Genomic DNA, 18790 nt, shown 5'->3' with positions numbered 1-18790 from the left:
TAAGTATATGGCATGATGGTGATGACTATATGATGATGTATGTACATGAGGTGTGATGACATGTGCATGATATCAAGGTAAATTGTGCATATATGCTTTAATGACATGTAATGCTATGATTGTGATGATTGTGGGGCATGATGCATTGAGTGGTTTATTGATCCTTTACCTGCTGAGTGGTTGTACTCACCCCTTCAGGGACCAACATTTCAGATTAGTAGATGAATTGAGCGGTTGGATATGACCGCGAGGAAGAGGATAGCAAAGGAGGGAACTTTTGGACGCCGACACTAGTTGATGGACCTTAAGCATACGATTGTGGGAGGAGATGTCGGTCATCTTTTGAAGTATAGCCAAGTATAGAAGACTGCGGCATTTTGATGTACCGATGAATGATGTCCATCTGGTTTAAGTAAATAAAAGTGTTCGGCTTTAACTTTTATAAGATGTTTAGTTGGTGTGCATCATTTTCTGTATATAGGGAATGGAGTTAATGGATGTGCTTCTGCTATATGAATTACGCAATGGACCAATAAAAAAAAAATGTAAACCCCCCAGTTGTATGGACCCGCTGCAATTGAATGGTATAAGAGTGACATGTTATAAGGAAAAGTGAAAGGTAAGCGAACTGTGGCGACCCTAACAGATCGGGAGCCATTGAGGGGTGCCACACGAGATACGTTAGTCCCTTCGAGATTTTGGAAAAGGTCGGGATTCTGGCGTACTGTCTTGCGCTGCCGCTGAGACTAGCGCAAGTGCATAACGTCTTCCACGTGTCGATGTTGAGAAAGTACGAACCTGACCCGACCAACGTGCTGAATTTTGAAGAGTTAGACATGGACGATAAAGTTTCGTACGTGGGGAGAGCAGTTCAAATTGTAGAAGGAGTGTGTACCAAGACAGTTCACTTAGTCAAAGTGGTTTGGCAAAACCACGGGACAGAAGGAGTGACATGGGAACGTGAAGACTTGATGAGACGACAATACCCCTACATTTTTTATTAAGATTTGTAACATTTTAAATTTCAAGGACAAAATTTTTATAAGAGGAGAAGAGTTGTGACAGCTTGATTTTCGAGTCTGTTTTTGATTAAATGAATTGGGCTTTTTATCGATGCGCCTATGGTCTTTTTTTCTAAGTTGGCCATTAAGGAATATAAACGCGACAGACTTGAGAATTCGGTCAAAAATCGACTGTTTGACCGTACTAATTTGCAAGGGTCAATACGGCATCATCAAAATCGATTAGAGACCGGAGATAAGTTGATTTGACAGAGGTATGTAATTAAAGTGTGGGTGATTCTACCTAATTGCAAAATTCGCGTCGAATGGCACTAAATTGATTTTTTTGTTGATTTTATACCCTATGCCCGTAATTGAAACATTGAGATTTCACGACAACCGAGAGTCGCCTTTGAGTTAAAGATGTACAATGTGGATAAAAAATAATCGACCACGGGTTAAATGCGTTAAAAATTCCTAAAAGCTACCCGATAGATTAGGTCGCGCTAAAATCGCATTCGATTGAAATTAACCATGAAATTGAACCTGGTTTCAGGAATCAAAAGTTCGAGCATGTCACGATTTATTTTAGGAATGTTGTCTCATCCATCGAGAAATTTTCGGCGAGCCAGGAATTTTTCGGAAAAATCGAATTTCAGACAATTTGGAAAAAGAAAAGAAATTCGGATGGGCCGGTTGCTAAAAATTTGTGTTGATTGTCGTAGTGTAATTAGTTTGTGTAATTGAGTGTTAATTTGTGCAATTTGATGTAGATTGGTGAATTTTGATGTATTATTTCAAAATTATGGATTTTTGGTATTTAATTAGAAAAAATATCGGCCGTCAGTTTTTTACGCCGAAAATGTTTCTAGTACTATTTAAAATTGTGGGATTTTTTAATGAAAGGATATCATGCTTTATGGTCCAACTTGACCGTGTGTCCACGCACATCTTTTTTACTATGTGTTTTTAATATGAAGAAAATATGCCAAACACATTATTTAAATTGAGGCATTTGAGTGCAAAGCATGATGTCCTTAGCTGAAATTAGATGTGCATGTGAACACTATGAGAACCCGTCACCCGATGTGTCGGGTGGGTGTTGCTCCTATGTGGAATGTCTTTGACAACGGATGCCGGTTGCAGTGGAGGCTGGACTAATGCTCCTATGTGGAATGCCATCTAGATGTAGATATTGTCGTGCCTGACAAAGCGAGACGACACTCAACTATGTCGGATGACCACTGACTGTTGAGTCGGCCATGCCCGTGGGGCCGTAATTAATTGGAATGCTTAATTGAGTGAGATGACCGCACTTGATTATTGGACAAAATTGTGTGGCATGGAATGGAACGTGTCATAATGATTTGGCCTTATAATTGGGATCCTTGTGATTGACTGGTATATGAGTTGAAGCGTTCTAATTAATGAGTGCATTTACAGTATGCATATATGATATGAGCTGTACTGACTTGCAGGGAGGTGTTGAGGCAAGGTAAGTCTCATTTGATGTGTGCTTAGGCTGCCTCTAGGTGTATTATCTTCCTAATTGGGGTTTAGGGTGTAGACTCTCTGAGATTTTTATCTCTGTTGTGGGTTACCAATTTTAGGGCTGTAGCGTGGAGGATCCAGAGCCCGAGGTTGAAGGGTCCAGAGTGTAGATGGCCTAGAGGTTTCTTTTTGAGTCGGACCTTCTATGTATAAACCGGATGTGTTTATAAAGTGTGTTTTTGTTTAAATCAGTTGTCTTGCTTTTCTATCACATATTTGTTTGTTGTCTAGAGATTGTTATTTCGCTTCCACATGTGCAATAAAATAAATGGGTTGGCGACGCATCCTAGGAACATCGCAATTTGATCGACCACCAAGAGATGCGCGTGGCATCGAGGTTCGGGGCGTGACAAATAACTTAGAGGAGAAATGAAAACTCTAGTCCATTGGCATGACTTCAAGCGTCCTTCGGGGTGCTTAACCAATGACCTTAAGCTTTTAGCCCTCACATTGTGAACAAGTATCGAATACTCTTTAAATAATATTCTTTTTGTATTTTTAAGGGTAATAATCATTTTCTACCAAAAAACAATTGTAATCATCATTATCGATTTCCAAAAGAAGACCATCGAGATCTGTTGTTGATTTTTTGGCAACTTGAGGCACCATGAAATATTAATTTGAAGGTACATAAAAAATTAATTGCAACTTTTTTTACTGTTTTATCCTTTGGCTTTTCAACAAATCTAATCCGGCCTTAATGAAAGTTTTTCTTTCAAGTGAATACAGTCCTGGATATGGTTGTGTTATGAGGGTGCTCCACAAATCATATAACGAGGTCATCACATTGACAATGGTTAGAGGAAAGTTTTTTCTTCTCTCGAAATTTTACGTCCCAAAATTTAGACATAGTAGTTTAAGGACTTGCTAAGGTCCAGATAGTACCATCAACAGAAAACAAGGGCAAAAGACCAACAATATAAAAGAGTCATGTTCACTTTATTTCAGACTATTTTGTTCAATCAAAACAATATTCAATTGGGCACTTCCCACGTATACTCAAGGGCCCACGTGGTGTCATCATTGCTAAAGTAAATCACGCCATCCCGCATAGACCACTTGCAATCAGAACCATAATGGTTTTTATCCCGATCTTGCGTGAACAGATCAAACATCTTGTAATGCCGCTATCCCCGAGCTACGCACCAGAAGAGGGTTGACTTAAAGAAGTGCATCGTGAAAACGATCTCTTGCACTTGACATGGCTGGAGGTTTTGGGACCTGAGATCGTCGTCCTTAGATTGACATCGGATCCCGATATCGCTAGGCAAGTTGTTGATGACATGGACATGGCGCTTTACCTAGAATCACTCAAGAAACGCAAGTTGTTGGCCTGTGATGGTGGAAGAGAGGATATGAAGAAAAGTGACAAGAAAAGGACATGCGTGAATCGACTTAGGAATTTCATTGCTGTGATGTATTATGATATTAGTGACGTTTGGTATGGAACCTTTTGGCTTAATTTATATTGAACATGGTGGACAAAGAATGTACATCTATGGAATCTCATTTGTAGGATAAGCTTTGTATCGACTCTACTGGAAAGACAATGACGATTAGTCCGTAGAGTCCAAATTTAGTAGAAGATTTGGGTCAAACTGATAAAGAAGGAAATAAAATCTATATTTGCCTTTCTAATAGATATTCATATTTATCCCCCGAAGATGTATTCTATTTTATGTAAAGTTCCAAATTGAGTAGATGATTTGGGTCAAACTGTTAAAGAAGAAAATAAAATCTATATTTGCCTTTCTAATAGATATTCATATTTATCCCCCAAAGATGTATTCTGTTTCATGTAAAGGTCCAAATTGAGTAGATGATTTGTGTCAAACTGATAAAAAAAGGAAATAAAATCTATATTTGCCTTTCTAATAGATATTCATATTTATCCCTCAAAGATGTATTCTATTTTATGTAAAGTTCCAAATTGAGTAGATGATTTGGGTCAAACTGATAAAGAAGGAAATAAAATCTATATTTGCCTTTCTAATAGATATTCATATTTATGTATTCTATTTAAACACTGAATTGGAGATTTCCATTGTTGATGCCTAAATTTTTGTTAATCATTTAGGAATTAATTATGTAGAAAATTAGGGATAAATCTTTAGTCCCTAATCAAAAAATTTATTGTTAAACTTCATAGCATATAGTTTTTAGAAGTATTCATCACATAATTTAGTTCATTAATTGAATTTGCATTGGATCGACAGTGGTAAATGGATCTAAATTCATCGCGTGGATTGAGTATTTTACCATGTTACTAATGGAAGTAATTTGAAGGAAAACACTTACAACTCACACAAGGAAGAGTAGAATATAGATAGGCCTGTAGATTTATTTCACTTTAACAAAAAACAATTACAAAACTCCACTATTTATAAACTTGTTACATGACCTTTGCTCTTTCTAATAAATAAAGTTAATGTTCCAAATAAGATCTGGAAACTAACAAAGCAATCACCTTATCTCACCTTATCTCATCATATTTCACAATATCTTTAAAAACAATCACTACATCTAGAATTATGCAGGCTCTTGAACTTTCGGAAAGAATCGATCTTGAGAGATTTGATAAAAATGTTTGCTACTTCATCCCCTGTCTTCACATGCAACACTTCAACCCCATTCTCTTTAATCTGATCTCAAATGAAGTGATATCGAACATTGATATATTTGCTCCATTCATGAAAAACTGGATTTTTCCTCATTGCAATAATAGTAACATTATCAACAAAAATCTCAGTTGTTTTTTTTCTGCTCCATAAGAATATCTTTGAGTAGTCTTCTCAACAAATTGCATGACAAACACATGATGATGCAATTTCACATTCAGTTTCACATGTTGATAGAGTGAAATTAGGTTGCTTTTTTAAAAACCACATCAAAAGAGTGTCACACAAGAAAAATACAAAGCCTGTAATACTCTTTCGATCATCAACATCTCCACCATAATCACTATCCTAATAAGCTCTAAGTTGGAAGAATTAGGAGCGATAGTAGTGTACGCCATGAGAAGTAGTATATTTGATGTACTAAAGTATCCTCTTTGCAGCTCCAAGATGAGATGAGTTTGGCTTTTCCATCTATCGACTCACAACTCTAATACTATACATAATATCTGGTCTCATGCATGTCAAGTATCTCAAACTCCCTATCAAGCTTATATAATATGTCGAATTAAGATCAACACCATCATCAAACTTTGAAAGCTTAGTTCCGCACTCCATTTGTGTATTGACCATAGTACAATTCTTCATATTGAATTTTTCAAGGATATTTTCTACATGTCCTTTTAGTAAATAAAAACCCCTTGGCACTTTGCTTCATTTCAATCCCAAAGAAATAATCCATGAGACCATTATCAATTATCTCAAATTCTTTCACCATCAATGTCTTAAAAGCATCAATTATCACCGAATTATTTCCTATAAAAACAAGGTCATCGACATATAATCAGGCGAGTAGAACATCACCTTTTTCTTGCTTCAAATAGAGTGCATGCTCATATGGACATTGAGAGAATTTATTCGCCTTGAAATATGAATCAATTATGGAATTCCATGCTCTCAGTGCTTGTTTAAGCCCATATAGAGCTCTCTTCAACTTCAGCACTTTGTCTTTATGACCTTTTGCAGCAAACCTTTCAGGTTGTTTAACATAAATCTCTTCTTCAAGATGCCATTCAAAAATGCTGATTTGACATCAATTTGATAAATTCGCCAATTACTTTGAACAATGATAGAAATAATCAATGTAATTGTTTTCACGCGAATGACTGGGGCAAAAACTTCATCATAGTTGATTTCAGCTTTTTGCTTGTACCTCTTTCACAACTAATCTAGCATTGTATCTTTTTACTTCTCATTTCTTGTTCTTCTTGTACACCCATTTGACTCCAGTCAATTTCTTGTCCTTCAGAAGATTGGCAAGCTCCCATGTTTGATTGTTCTCAATGGCATCAATTTTTTCATTCATGACTTTTCTCCATTTTTCTTCTTTGGCCTCGTCATCATAGACAAGTGCTTCACAATATGCAAGAAGACATACAAGGTGAACCTCATCGGTAGCTTCATAAATGTCAGACAATCTCCTTGATCTTGGCATTAGTGGTTCATCGACACTGTTTGAAGAGGTTGGCGATGATGAACTTGAAGACGATATTGGAGAAGAATGTGTAGAATGATCCTTCAACTCTGTTTGATCAATATCATTATGAACATTCACTTCATCTTTTGGGTTGTCTTACCATGTACCATCTTCATCGAACTTGACATCTCTGCTTACATACACTTTCAAAGCGTTATGATCAAATAATCTATAGGTTTTGGATGAGTAGTCATACCCAATAAAGATGAGCTTTTTGCTCGTCTTCTAACTTTAATCTTTTATGGTTCGGGACATGAGCATAGGCAATGCTCTTGAAAATTCTCAAGTGTGAAATACTTGGTATTCTCCATGTCCATGCTCCTCGTGGAGTTATGCCTTTAAGTTCAAATGTGGGACATCTATTTTGAAGATAGACCACACACAAAACAACTTTAGCCCAAAGCTCTTTAGACAATTTTTTGCTCTTCAACATGCTCCAAACCATGTTGAGAATGGTTTTATTTTTCTGTTCATCCACACCATTTTGTTGAGGAGAATTCATAGTCGTCAAGTAATGCCAAATACCATGATCCTCACAGAATTTATTGAATATGGCTGAGGTGAATTCTTTGCCACGATCAGTCCTCATAACTTTATTAAAATAGCCACTCTCCTTTTCAGCCAAGTTCTTGAATTGTTTGAACATATCAAACAATCATGTCTTTTCATTAAAAAAAATTGAGTAAAATTATCAATATAGGTAACAAAATATCAATGATTACCATATGATTGAGAAATGATTAGGCCACAAACGTCAGAATTAATCAACTCAAACGGCTTCTTCACTCAATAAGTCACTTATTTTGGAAAACTAGTTCCGGAATGCTTACCGATAATACACCCTTCACATAATTGATCGGGATGATCAATATGTGGTAAGCCATAAATCATCTTCTTGCGAGAAAGCAAATTAAGTCTGCCAAAGTTGAGATGGCCAAACCTTAAATGCCACAACCATGAAGGATCATCCGTGCACACTTTCAGATATCGAGACATATCATTCTTTATATTGATAGTAAACATCATGTTTTTTGACATCTTTACATTCTGCAATTAGTTTATTATTTATGTTTCTTAGCATAAGACTAAGATCTTTCATATGAACAATATAGCCTTTCTTCATAAACTATCCCAAACTCAAAATATTGCTTGACATTTTCGGGACATGGTAAACATTAGTAATAAACTGACATGCACCATTCTTCAAGCGAATCAGAATTGTACCTTTGCTTTAAACAAGAATTTTGGAGTTATTAGCAAAAGAGGTTTTCCCTTTAATTGTCTCATCTAACTCGATAAACATCTCTTTTCTCGCACACATGTGATTGCTTGCACAGTATCTTAATACCATGTATCAATTTGACCTCCTTCATCTTCTTTGAACAATGATAATAGAAGAACGATGATAATAGAACTTGATTGGCATCATTCACCAAGTTTGCCTTTCTATCTACTCTACTACTCTCCTTATTCCAACACTTAGTAGCATAATGGCCAAGTTTATTACAATGATAATATCGAATTTTAGATTTATCATACCGTTAGCCCGTCAAGTTCTTTCCTCTTTCACGAACACCTCTTTGATATGGGTATCTACCATCACTTTGAGCAGCATTTCCTCTGCTTCGTCCACGACCTCTTCCTTGAAAGTGACCTCGGCCTCAACCATAATCACAATCTTGGTTTTTCCAACAAGTTTGTGTGAGTTCTCTTCTTTGCTCATTCTCATCTCGGGTGGTCAATCACATTTGGAGAACTTCCTCCATTGGTTCAATATTTTTTCTCCTGAACCTTTCTTCATGGGCTTGTAATGAACCCATAAGCTCATCAATCGTCATGGCATTCAAGTTTTTGGATTCTTCAATTGCAACACCGATGTAGTCGTACTTCTTGTCTAAGGACATAAGTATTTTCTCGACAACACGAACATCCAAAACGTCTTTTGTGCTTCTTTTCATTTGATTGACAATCACCAAAACTCTTGTGAAATATTTAGCAATCAATTCAAATTATTTCACCTCTCAAGGTTTGAAGGCGAATCTTCTCAACTTTCTGTACTCCTTGATGTGTGTTGCGAAGAATCTTCCATGCCTCTTTAACAGCGGTGGTGTTCGACACATTTGCAAACATGAAATCATCTAAAGCTTGATAGATAATAGACAAGGCATATTCATCTTTCGAACAAACCTTCTTCGAGGTATTCCTCTAATTCTGGTTCAAGGTAGCTTCATCATCTAGCTCATCATAGCTAGTGTTGATGAGTTCCCACACACCATAGGTGCCAAGTAGAGCTTTCATTCTAACGGCCCAGTTACCATAATTTTCTTTGGTAAGACAAGAGTATTGAAGAGGAAGCTGGTTGTTTGTTGACACTATGATCACAAACCGTAAGTTTCGATACCATTTTGATAGAAGTAATTTGAATGTGAAATGCTCACAACTCACGCAAGGAAGAGAAAAGATAGATAGGCCTATAGATTTATTTCACCTTAGCAAAAAACAATCACAATATTCTACTATTTATAGAATTGTTACATAACCTTTGCTCTTCTCATTAGATTAAACTAGTGTTTCAGATAAGATCTAAAAACTAACAAAACAATCATCATATCTCATCTTATCTCATCATATTTCACCATATCTCTAAAAACAATCACTACATCTAGAATTACAAACAGACTCATTATAGATAATGATGAACACTCATCAAAGATAACACTATTATTATGACTCATCTTTAATGCGGATATCAAACAGTTTTTGGTACCGATGAATTTAGTTTAATTTCTAATAGTTACAACGGTGTTTACCAATGTACATACTCGAGTGTGGCTGACCTCTTAGGTCGCGCCTAATTTATTCCCCACACCTACTCATAATGAAAATATTACTTATCAAATTCCGAGGCCCAATTAGGCAAGCGTTATGCTAAATAGTCTTGTTCAAGCCCCCTTAAAAGTATCCTCCCACACGTGGCTTGAACATGATCGGATTTAAGTTGTAGAGGGAAATGCTCGGTGCATGATAAGAAAGGACACTACTAGTGATGAGAGGAATGAGCTGTGACCATCATACAAAAATATACGAATGTTAACACATAATTTTTCACAATCTCTTGAAATTTGGATGTTATCTTAAATTTTGCATCAGAAAGCAAAAAGTCGCTCCTTCCTTTTCAAAAAAACACAAACAAAGAGGCCCTCAATAATAATTGTTCCTAAAAATCCTCAAAACCGTATTCATGCATGGAACCATTCCAATCACACACCCTTTAGCTAAAATTTGGATGTCATCTTAAATTTTGTGTCGGAAAGCAAAAAATCGCTTATTCAAAAATACACGAACAAAGAGGCCCTCAATTATAATTGTTCCTAAAAATCCTCAAAACCGTATTTGTGCACAAAACACCATTCCAATCACACACCTTTCAGCCATATATAGTAAATATTCATGTTCCCTTCCTCTGCATCTTTCGATCATTCAAGACAATATAATGAACACAGCATCTATGTATAGAGACCATACAGTCCCATAAAGTGGAAGGATTTTCAGGGACTATATTACACATGCAAAGTTCCCAAATTAAACATCATAAGTAGACAAAAGGAGCATTACTCTTAATGATATTATACCCTAGATTATAGTACCGAATTGGAATCTTATCGTGGCTGTGGAGCTGACCTACTTGCACTCGTGCAAGACATTTTTTAAAGGTTTCTAATCCCACAAATGAAAAAGAAGAAGAAGAAAAGATTGAAGATTAAGTTGAGACTTCAACGTAGAGGCACCATACGTGGAAGGGGGTAGGGCTAGCTCTTAAGTGCTGACTCCTTCATGATTGCTGTTATCACTAATCATGGTCTCGAAATCAAAATTAAATCCTGCACACGAGCTAATGGGAGTGTCCCACCTTGCACTGCCCAAATAATTACAGTAGAGAATCATATGAGTATACATGGATTGTTAAGAAAGTGGGTATGCACTCATTCTCCTACACCCTACCTTACAAAAGGCTATACAAACGAAGGCCTGCCATTACTGACGGTTTACTAAGCGCTGCAGATTCTTGATTTTGAAGGGGAAAGCTCAAGGCTCCCATTTCATATTGGAAAGATTCATCTGACGCACATCATCGAACAATGAGTGAGTGCATAGAGATGTGTGCATCTTAAAAAATGAGTGTCCGTTTAGCCGTCCCCGTCGCCGTCGTCCACTATCGTTCAATTGTGATTGAACAGCACAAATTGAGCTAATCAAGTGAGTACGATTTGCATTTCGTTCGTGGGGACTCGAGGGTTAGGAGAATTTCGTCCTGTAAACCCACCTAGGATGATTTTAGCGATGAGAAGTGACTGAATGATGGATACAATGCGAAGTAGCTTTCAAGCGCGTCGGAGAAGAACAATAAGTTTTGCTTTCCTTGTAGCTTCGGGATTCGCACTTTAGTGGGCTTTCCAGAGATGTCCCTGTGGCTACAGAGAAAGACCCAAAACCATTTCGTCTTAAGCTTTAAATTGGGCCGCCATTGGGCCATCTCTTTCTGGCCTTGGCCTTAAGTTTCTACGGTTTGCCGCTACAATAACAACCATCGCACTGAGCACCAGTCCTTCCCGGTTGAACCAGATAACCGGCCGGCTTTCTGGGGAACAAGGCAGGTTCCTGGGTAGAAATTCTGCGGACCAGCTAAGGCCAAACCAGTTTAAATTCCGAATTGGTGGTCTAAACAAGTTCTACTTGAGAACTGGCTCGGATAGAACCAATTTTGACTTGAATCAATCTTCACTGTTATTTAACAAACCACATTATGCATATTGAAATAATGGGTAGAGTCCATCCTTTCTAAGCTAAGCTAAAGGGGAACTCATAAGTCTCGTATAGATCGTGGTGACATAGGGACTTTCATAGAGCATGGTAAGAACCACATGATTTTGCACAATTTAATTTTAACCGAAGACGCTCCCAGAATGTTTGGTTTCAATAAAGACTATTACATTATACGTCTATTACAAGTTGGCTGCCTTTTGTAATGTAAACTTGCACTAATGGCTATTACATGGACCCATATCTAATCATTATTCCAAAAGTACCATTTTTTTTTCACTGACTCTACAAGTATTAGATTATTTTATATCCCCTCTAATTTTTATTTAAGGGGTATTTTGAGAATGTTGATGCTATTTCCCCTTGATACATTTATAATTTATGAAACCAAATAGCGTAACAGACAACACATTACTTAGACCAAACAACATAATATATATTACAGCTCTATTGAATTAAAATGCAACAGCTATTTGCATTATAGCTTATTTCTAGGGAAATTGTAAAAATGGACCTAGTACACTTTGCTAATGTAATCTTTCTAGTCAATTTTGGCTAGAAATCTCTAACGTGATTGCCGGCCGCCTTACGTAGTATGATTGACAAGACCTAACGCGGATAATTTTTTTAATATTTTTAAAATTTTCTAAATTTTTAAATAATTTTTTTCTTTCCTTTTTTTTTACTTTTTTTTTTTCTTCTTCTAAGCCTAACGAGGCTGTAAGGCCCTCAATTGCCCTTGCTTGTGGTCCATGACTGTTGGCTGGCCTTTGTTGGTCCATCTTTACGTGTAAGATGCCATTCCACAAATTATTGGTGAAAATATCTTATTTCTGTAAGCAACACTCGTTGAACAACAACCGTTCATTGAAGGGCTGATAGGTACAATAACCTACACGCTAATATCTTGCACGTCACCTGATTAGCAGTTTCCGTGATTTCTTTTGCGATCACCGTTCGTCAAAAGACCTCACTTTCATATCTTGAATATCAAAATCGATCGGACCAGATCCAAACAACCCATCTCAGGAAACTTAATGAAGTCTCGATACCGATCCTGGAGCGCTGTCGAAGAAAAAGCAACCACTACGTAAGCCGTTTGATTCGATGCACCGTCTGACCTCAAATGACGAAAAGCAAGACAAAAGAACGGGGAGATTACGTAAGGGCTGATGTGTCGATCCCTCGTTTTGGTTGACGTTGAAATCCGGTTGGTCAAGGATTGAAAAATTCTAACGGTGAAAGCTTCATGTTCGCAAGATTTTCAACTTTAGGACGAAGGTTTCGAACGAGAAGATTCTGGTTCTGAAATTGTCGTTCCTTAAAAGTGGTTTGGTTTCAGGGTGGACGAAGGGACGAGGAGGCGTGACGGCCTCGTGGGGGTTGTCGGTGATTCTCCAAGATGTAACCACCTCGGAGACCTCGGAGCAACCTGTTGAGCAGTGGCAGGACCAGTCAAGCCACTCCCCTCGTACGTGTCGACGTTCACGCAACTTCCTCTTGATATTTATTTATTTTTACTCTAGTTTCTCTAGCCCCTTTCGATGCCGGCGTTCCCTGCTGTATAATCTCCTTCTCAGCTAACATTTCTCTGACTTTGTGCTCGCGTTTCATGTCCCTTTAGTTCTCTCTCTCTCTCTCTCTCTCTCTGCGTGAAGAGCGAACATGAGTCAGATGGGTGACCGTTCTTGTGATCCACCGGCCAAGAAGATGATCAGAGGGCCGCTCCTGGAGAACCCAACCCCAAAGGGTGGCCTCAGAACCATCCCTTTCATAATTGGTATAGGATTCATACACATATCGTGTACATGTTCGTTCATTGCATGATCATGTCTGTGTATGGTTTCGTTCATTCCAGGATTGGGGGTGTGTTTATATGTGCAGCGAATGAGGCGTTTGAGAAAGTGGCGAGCTTCGGACTGCTGCCCAACATGGTGTTGTACTTGACCCGAGAGTACCACTTAGAGAATGTCGCCGCTGCCAACGTCCTCTTCCTCTGGTCCGCCGCCACCAATTTCCTCCCAATCATCGGCGCTTTCCTTGCCGACTCCTACTTCGGCCGCTACGCAATGATCGGGTTCGGTTCCATCGCCAGTCTCCTGGTAATAGATTCATCATGTCAGTCAATGCTATTAGAATGAAATTCTGTTACACAGCATCTGGTTTTTCCAGAAAAAAAGGAGTCGCAACGATAACTAATCTGTGTGCTCGATTTACCGATGTTGATTAAATCGCCCTACGAAGACCATTCGCTATTTCTTGAAGTTCAATCTGTCCCACTGATTGAACCATAATCTAACCCTCTAATCGCCCTTGAAAGAGGAGATAATCAAGATTGATGCTTTAGGACACATGAACTGATTCATGAAAGTGATATACAAGATAAAAGTCAACGATGTCAATTTAACAAATATAATTTTGTAAATCAAAAAGTTTCTACGATGGAAAACCTACAATTACTATATAGATTACCTCATTCATTTCGTGAAATTATTGCTTGGATCTTATCTTTTTTTTTTTTTTTATTTTTGGGTTTTTTGCCAATGCCATCACCGTTGCTTCTGGATTCCTTTTCATCCGCGAATCACCCACTGTCATTGAGGATGATCACGATAGGCTTGCACGTCTTCTTGTTGGGTGGGTGGAAAGTGACATGCGAAACAATGAAACAGCACGGGTCCTTATCGAGGATTCATATGATGCCGTGCCTTTTCTGGGCATTTGTCTGATTCGTCTGTTGTTGGAATTCACGTTAACCAGGGTTTAATGAACAAAATAGCCGGCTTCTTAGCTTTTGGCCTCGAGCAAAGTTTGGAGATCCCCTCACTCGTGGCTGTGCAGATTTTAGCATAAGAGATTTATGTTTTAATCCAAACAGAAAAGGTAGAAAAATGTTTTTGTGCATTTAGTGAATGAAGTCTCAGTTGACTTATCATCTTCCAAGTTCAACACCTTCATTCAAATTAGTGGACCAGAGGATTCGAAATCCAAATACAATTGGTCAGGTGCTCCAAAAGCCTTTGATCGTCCCACCATGGAGTCTAAACCGGGCTCTAAACGCCTTACCTTAGTCGCTAAGCAAGAGTCAAGGATGTGCCCGCGAGTTGTAACATTTTTGCGCCCACAACATCAACTTGTCTGTTGTGTTCACATTTTCTGTACTTTCTTGTAGTATTCTGATTCTGTCTTCTTTCCTTTTGGTTCCTGTAAGACACTGGAAAGTGCTTTAGACGTTGTGGATTTTCTGATTTTCATTGCAGGGCCAGTTCTTGTGGATTTTGTGTTCTTGATCTTATCTTGAATAGAAAAGAGCAACATTATATGTTGAATTGCCTTATGTATAGCAGATTTGTGAAATCATGCAAAGTTTGAATAGTTTTAGTGACTGGATCAGAATAACCCATGTTTCATATACCAGGGAATGATTCTTCTATGGTTAACAACGGTGTTTCCTGAAGCAAGGCCGCCTTCTTGTGATGAGTTCAGCAAGGACACTTGCGGATCAGCAACCACAGCGCAGTTGTTGCTCCTATATTCTTCCTTTGGCCTCATGTCCATAGGATCCGGAGGCGTAAGATCATCTGCCTTAGCGTTTGGCGCTGACCAAATAAAAACAGGAGCAAACTCCAAGAATTCAGGCAACTTGTTACAGAAGTATTTCAGTTGGTACTATGTTTCGGTCATGGCCTCAGTGATGGTCGCGATGACCTGCATAGTGTACATTCAAGATACCGCAGGGTGGAAAGTTGGTTTTGGAGTCCCCGCTGTGCTCATGTTCATATCGACCTTCTCATTCTTCTTGGCATCGCCTTTCTACTTCAAACTGAAGGTAGAATCAAGCCTGCTCACAAGGTTCTTCCAAGTCGCTGTAGCTGCCTTTAGAAACAGAAGCATCAAGCTGTCATCCTTGCGACCAGACGAATCATATTATATTGGAAAAGGATCGATGCTTCAAGCCCCGAGCGAAAAATTGAGGTGCTTTTGGGCATACTTGCAATGTGATTTACCTGGCTATCGCATTTCTAGACTGTATCCTTGAATTTTCTTTACTCAATTCTTCAGGTTTCTGAACAAAGCTTGCGTCATCAGAGAGACTGACCAACTGCACCTCACAGATGGGAAGGCCCTGGATCCATGGAGTCTCTGCACAGTTGACCAAGTCGAAGAGCTGAAATCGCTAATCAACATAATCCCATTATGGTCAACCGGAATCATGTTGGCCGTGGCCAGCAACCAGAACACCTTCTTAGTACTCCTTGTCACCTCCATGGACCGACGCGTCACCCCAAATTTCGAAATCCCCGCAGGCTCCTTCAACACTTTCGTGGTTCTCTCTTTGCTAGCATTCGTTGCTCTCTACAACCGTGTATTCCTCCGTCTTGCCTCTGCAATCATTGGAAAGCCAGTCTATCCAAGCTTGAAACAGAGGATGGGGTCTGGGCTCGTTATATCCATCTTCGCAACGTCAGTGTTGGCCATCGTGGAATCAGTTAGGCGAAGAGTCGCCACAGAGGAAGAACATTTGGATGGAATGGGGGTGGTAAAAATGTCTGCGATGTGGCTACTTCTGTACTATATTCTGATCGGCATTGCTGAGGGCTTCAATGCGATCGCACAAAACCAGTTCTATTACTCGGAGTTGCCTAAGACCATGTCTAGCATCGCCGCTACTCTGTTCGGGGTCAGCATGGCAGTGGGGAACCTGGTGGCCAGCCTCATAATCAGCATTGTCCAGTTGGTTACTGAGAGAGGAGAGATGGAGGGCTGGGTTGGGAGTGATATCAACAAGGGGCACTATGATTACTACTTTTGGGTCATCACTTGTTTTAGCACCCTCAACTTTGTGTACTTTCTTGCTTGCGGCGAGGCCTATGGGCCCTGCAAAGGAGAAGGTGGTGATGGTGCTTCAAGTAGAATGGCAGATGAAGACATCAGTGTCACTTCTTGAATTAGGCAAAGGAAGTGATTTTTTCTTCTTCCTTTGACCATTAGTCAATATGGCATGTATATTAAACTTCTGTCAGCAGTATATTACCATTTTACATGATTAGAGTCACATATCTGGAATCATGTCTGATATACGGTCACTTATTTGGTATGACTAACAAGACATGAATGGAGATTTTATGTAGTGAATCCAATGTCTGATATACGGTCACTTATTACCACTTCCTCCTCTCCCATACGAGGACCATAAAGCTCTGGAACATCATCCAATGTAACAGACAGCAACCCAAAAAAAGTAGTCAAATGACCCCTAATGGTGCAGTGAGACACCCAAATCTCTCTACCTCATCTTATTATCATGTGTCATCAACAACACTCACCAACCAAGCAGACAGCCCCATTTGATACAGAGATGATGCAATGCTAGACATGATCTTGGGGAGTCGGGTGTAGTAGAACTCGTTTGGAGCAACCACATAAATCACCCGGTGCCACGCCGCTTGGACAATATCACAGGGATCAGCCATGTCATGGAGATGCCCGCCACTCCTCGTGCATCGTCTGAGAAACTTATATCGATTGCGGTCTTCCCCCAGATGCTTTTGACTATGGCCAGTGTTGCCATTTGAAGGCTCAAGAGAGAAAGCCCAATTGTCGTTCTCTGGTTCACCCGGTGATGGGCGGATTGGACTGACATGCAAGATGCAGAGGTGCTGAGAGGCGGTCATGGAGAGACAGACAAAGGATCAGGCGGACGATCACGAATGTGCTGCTCAATGAGCCTGCCGGGATTTCAAAATTGCAAGTAGGAATCGGCAAGGAAAGCCCGAGGACCGATGCAGAATGTGCAGCAGCAGAGCACAAGTGCAGCACTCTGGTGGCATTGGCGAGATTGAGATTGTGCTCCGCCATCATGTTTGGTCTTAACCCATTGCTCTGCCACCTTCTCAAGTGCTTCATTTTCTGTCAAACCCATTGAAGCTAACAGACGATAAGAAGAGTTAAAAGTGGCTAATCGCATGGTACGTACGTCTCAGTCTAATGCCATGCGAATCTCACATGATCCGTCAGTATATATTATTCTATTCGCGCAGAGATCACATATATGGCGTCGGCTATATAGATGCACCAAATTTCAGGATTTGAATGTTCCCCATTATGTCAGATACTATCTAAATTAGCTCAAGCCTTGCTTCGAACTAAACTCCCCTCATTTCATGTCCATTGCTCAATGATCACAGAATATAATATCACGCACGATGGAGTCACTCGACATTTAACATGCCCGCAAAATGTAAAACGGATCGAGATGCAATTAAGGAAATGTAGGACTAGTGCCTCAATAATTTTATACAAATTGACACTGAGGCACACGCAAAAGGGATTCAAAATAAAAGATACGTCGTCGACAGCAGGATTCGAACCTGCGCAGGCAAAGCCCAACAGATTTCGAGTCTGTCTCCTTAACCACTCGGACATATCGACGGTTGGCGATGGTATTTAGCAGAACAATATGATTAACTAATAAAGTAGTAAATGCCATGATTTCTCTGTCACTCCCGACAAATTAGCAGTGACCATGCAAAACCTTGGAAAAGGTATCCAATGTCAGCCTTTTCTTCCAGATAGTTTGTCCTGATTGCGACATCTCAACAAAATTAGGAGAGATCATTGCCAGTTTCGATTCCATTTTATGTTTGCAAACTTAATTAAAAGCATATGTTCCTTATTTATATCTTAGATATGCTTCTTTAACATCCATGTTATTAACATTCGTGTTTGCATAAAACATGTTGCTCAAGTTCTTCAAGGACTAGAGATGTATTTATTTAGTCCGTTAGATTGTGAAGATTCATCGGTTAAAACCATCAATGGAATAATAGCACCAGGTAAATTGCAAAAATTCCTCTAAGCTACCGGCCGAAATGGAGAATTCTTACACGAAAATAAATCGAACTAGGAAGAGAAATAAGGAACTGGAATCTGGCGTGACGAAGGTGGGTATAAAGTGTTGAGATTATATCTTCACTCGATCTGCTCATGAGTCATTTTCAGACAATCAAAGGTAAGAAGACAGAGACTCCAGCTGAAAGCAAAGGTTTGAAATCTCAGGCTGCTGTGAAAACTCCACTAGGAAAAGAGGGTTCACAAGAGATTGGTGCTGCGTCTTCACTCAGAAGGAAAGAAAAAGAAATTGAAGTAAATGATGTCGTATTCTCTAGTGCTAAACAAGATTCTCCTGAAGCTTTCAGTAGTACATGTCAAAATCAGAATTGCACTCTTGATAACCGTTTTTTTGTTCTGTGCCTTGCGGATGA

The 18790-nt window shown here is 39.2% G+C and overlaps 1 protein-coding gene and 1 non-coding gene across 4 annotated transcripts in view; one reads left to right on the top strand and one right to left on the bottom strand.

Moving 5' to 3' along the window:
* Positions 1 to 16662, top strand: part of LOC104436243 (protein NRT1/ PTR FAMILY 1.2) — a 34351-nt gene extending 17689 nt beyond the window's left edge. Inside the window, exons 1-5 of one of the 3 annotated variants that reach the window (XM_039310076.1) lie at positions 12449 to 12996; positions 13150 to 13305; positions 13410 to 13627; positions 14944 to 15500; positions 15588 to 16662. In XM_039310076.1, the coding sequence (XP_039166010.1) occupies positions 13191 to 13305; positions 13410 to 13627; positions 14944 to 15500; positions 15588 to 16473 (1776 nt within the window). In that variant the 5' untranslated portion in view covers positions 12449 to 12996; positions 13150 to 13190 and the 3' untranslated portion in view covers positions 16474 to 16662. Of the gene's footprint in view, positions 1 to 12448; positions 13306 to 13383; positions 13628 to 14943; positions 15501 to 15587 lie in introns of those variants that run through there. The other 2 variants (XM_039310078.1, XM_039310077.1) reach the window with 2 other exon arrangements.
* Positions 16663 to 17875: 1213 nt separating this feature from the next.
* TRNAS-CGA lies at positions 17876 to 17957 on the bottom strand. The gene has a single exon. It is a non-coding gene; the product is annotated as a tRNA-Ser (tRNA).
* Between the last annotated feature and the right edge of the window lie 833 nt (positions 17958 to 18790).

The sequence above is a fragment of the Eucalyptus grandis genome, chromosome 3 (assembly GCF_016545825.1).
Source record: "Eucalyptus grandis isolate ANBG69807.140 chromosome 3, ASM1654582v1, whole genome shotgun sequence".
Classification (NCBI taxonomy): Eukaryota; Viridiplantae; Streptophyta; class Magnoliopsida; order Myrtales; family Myrtaceae; genus Eucalyptus; species Eucalyptus grandis.
Note: the sequence above shows the minus strand (reverse complement) of the source record. Positions and strands in the feature narration are given on the sequence as shown.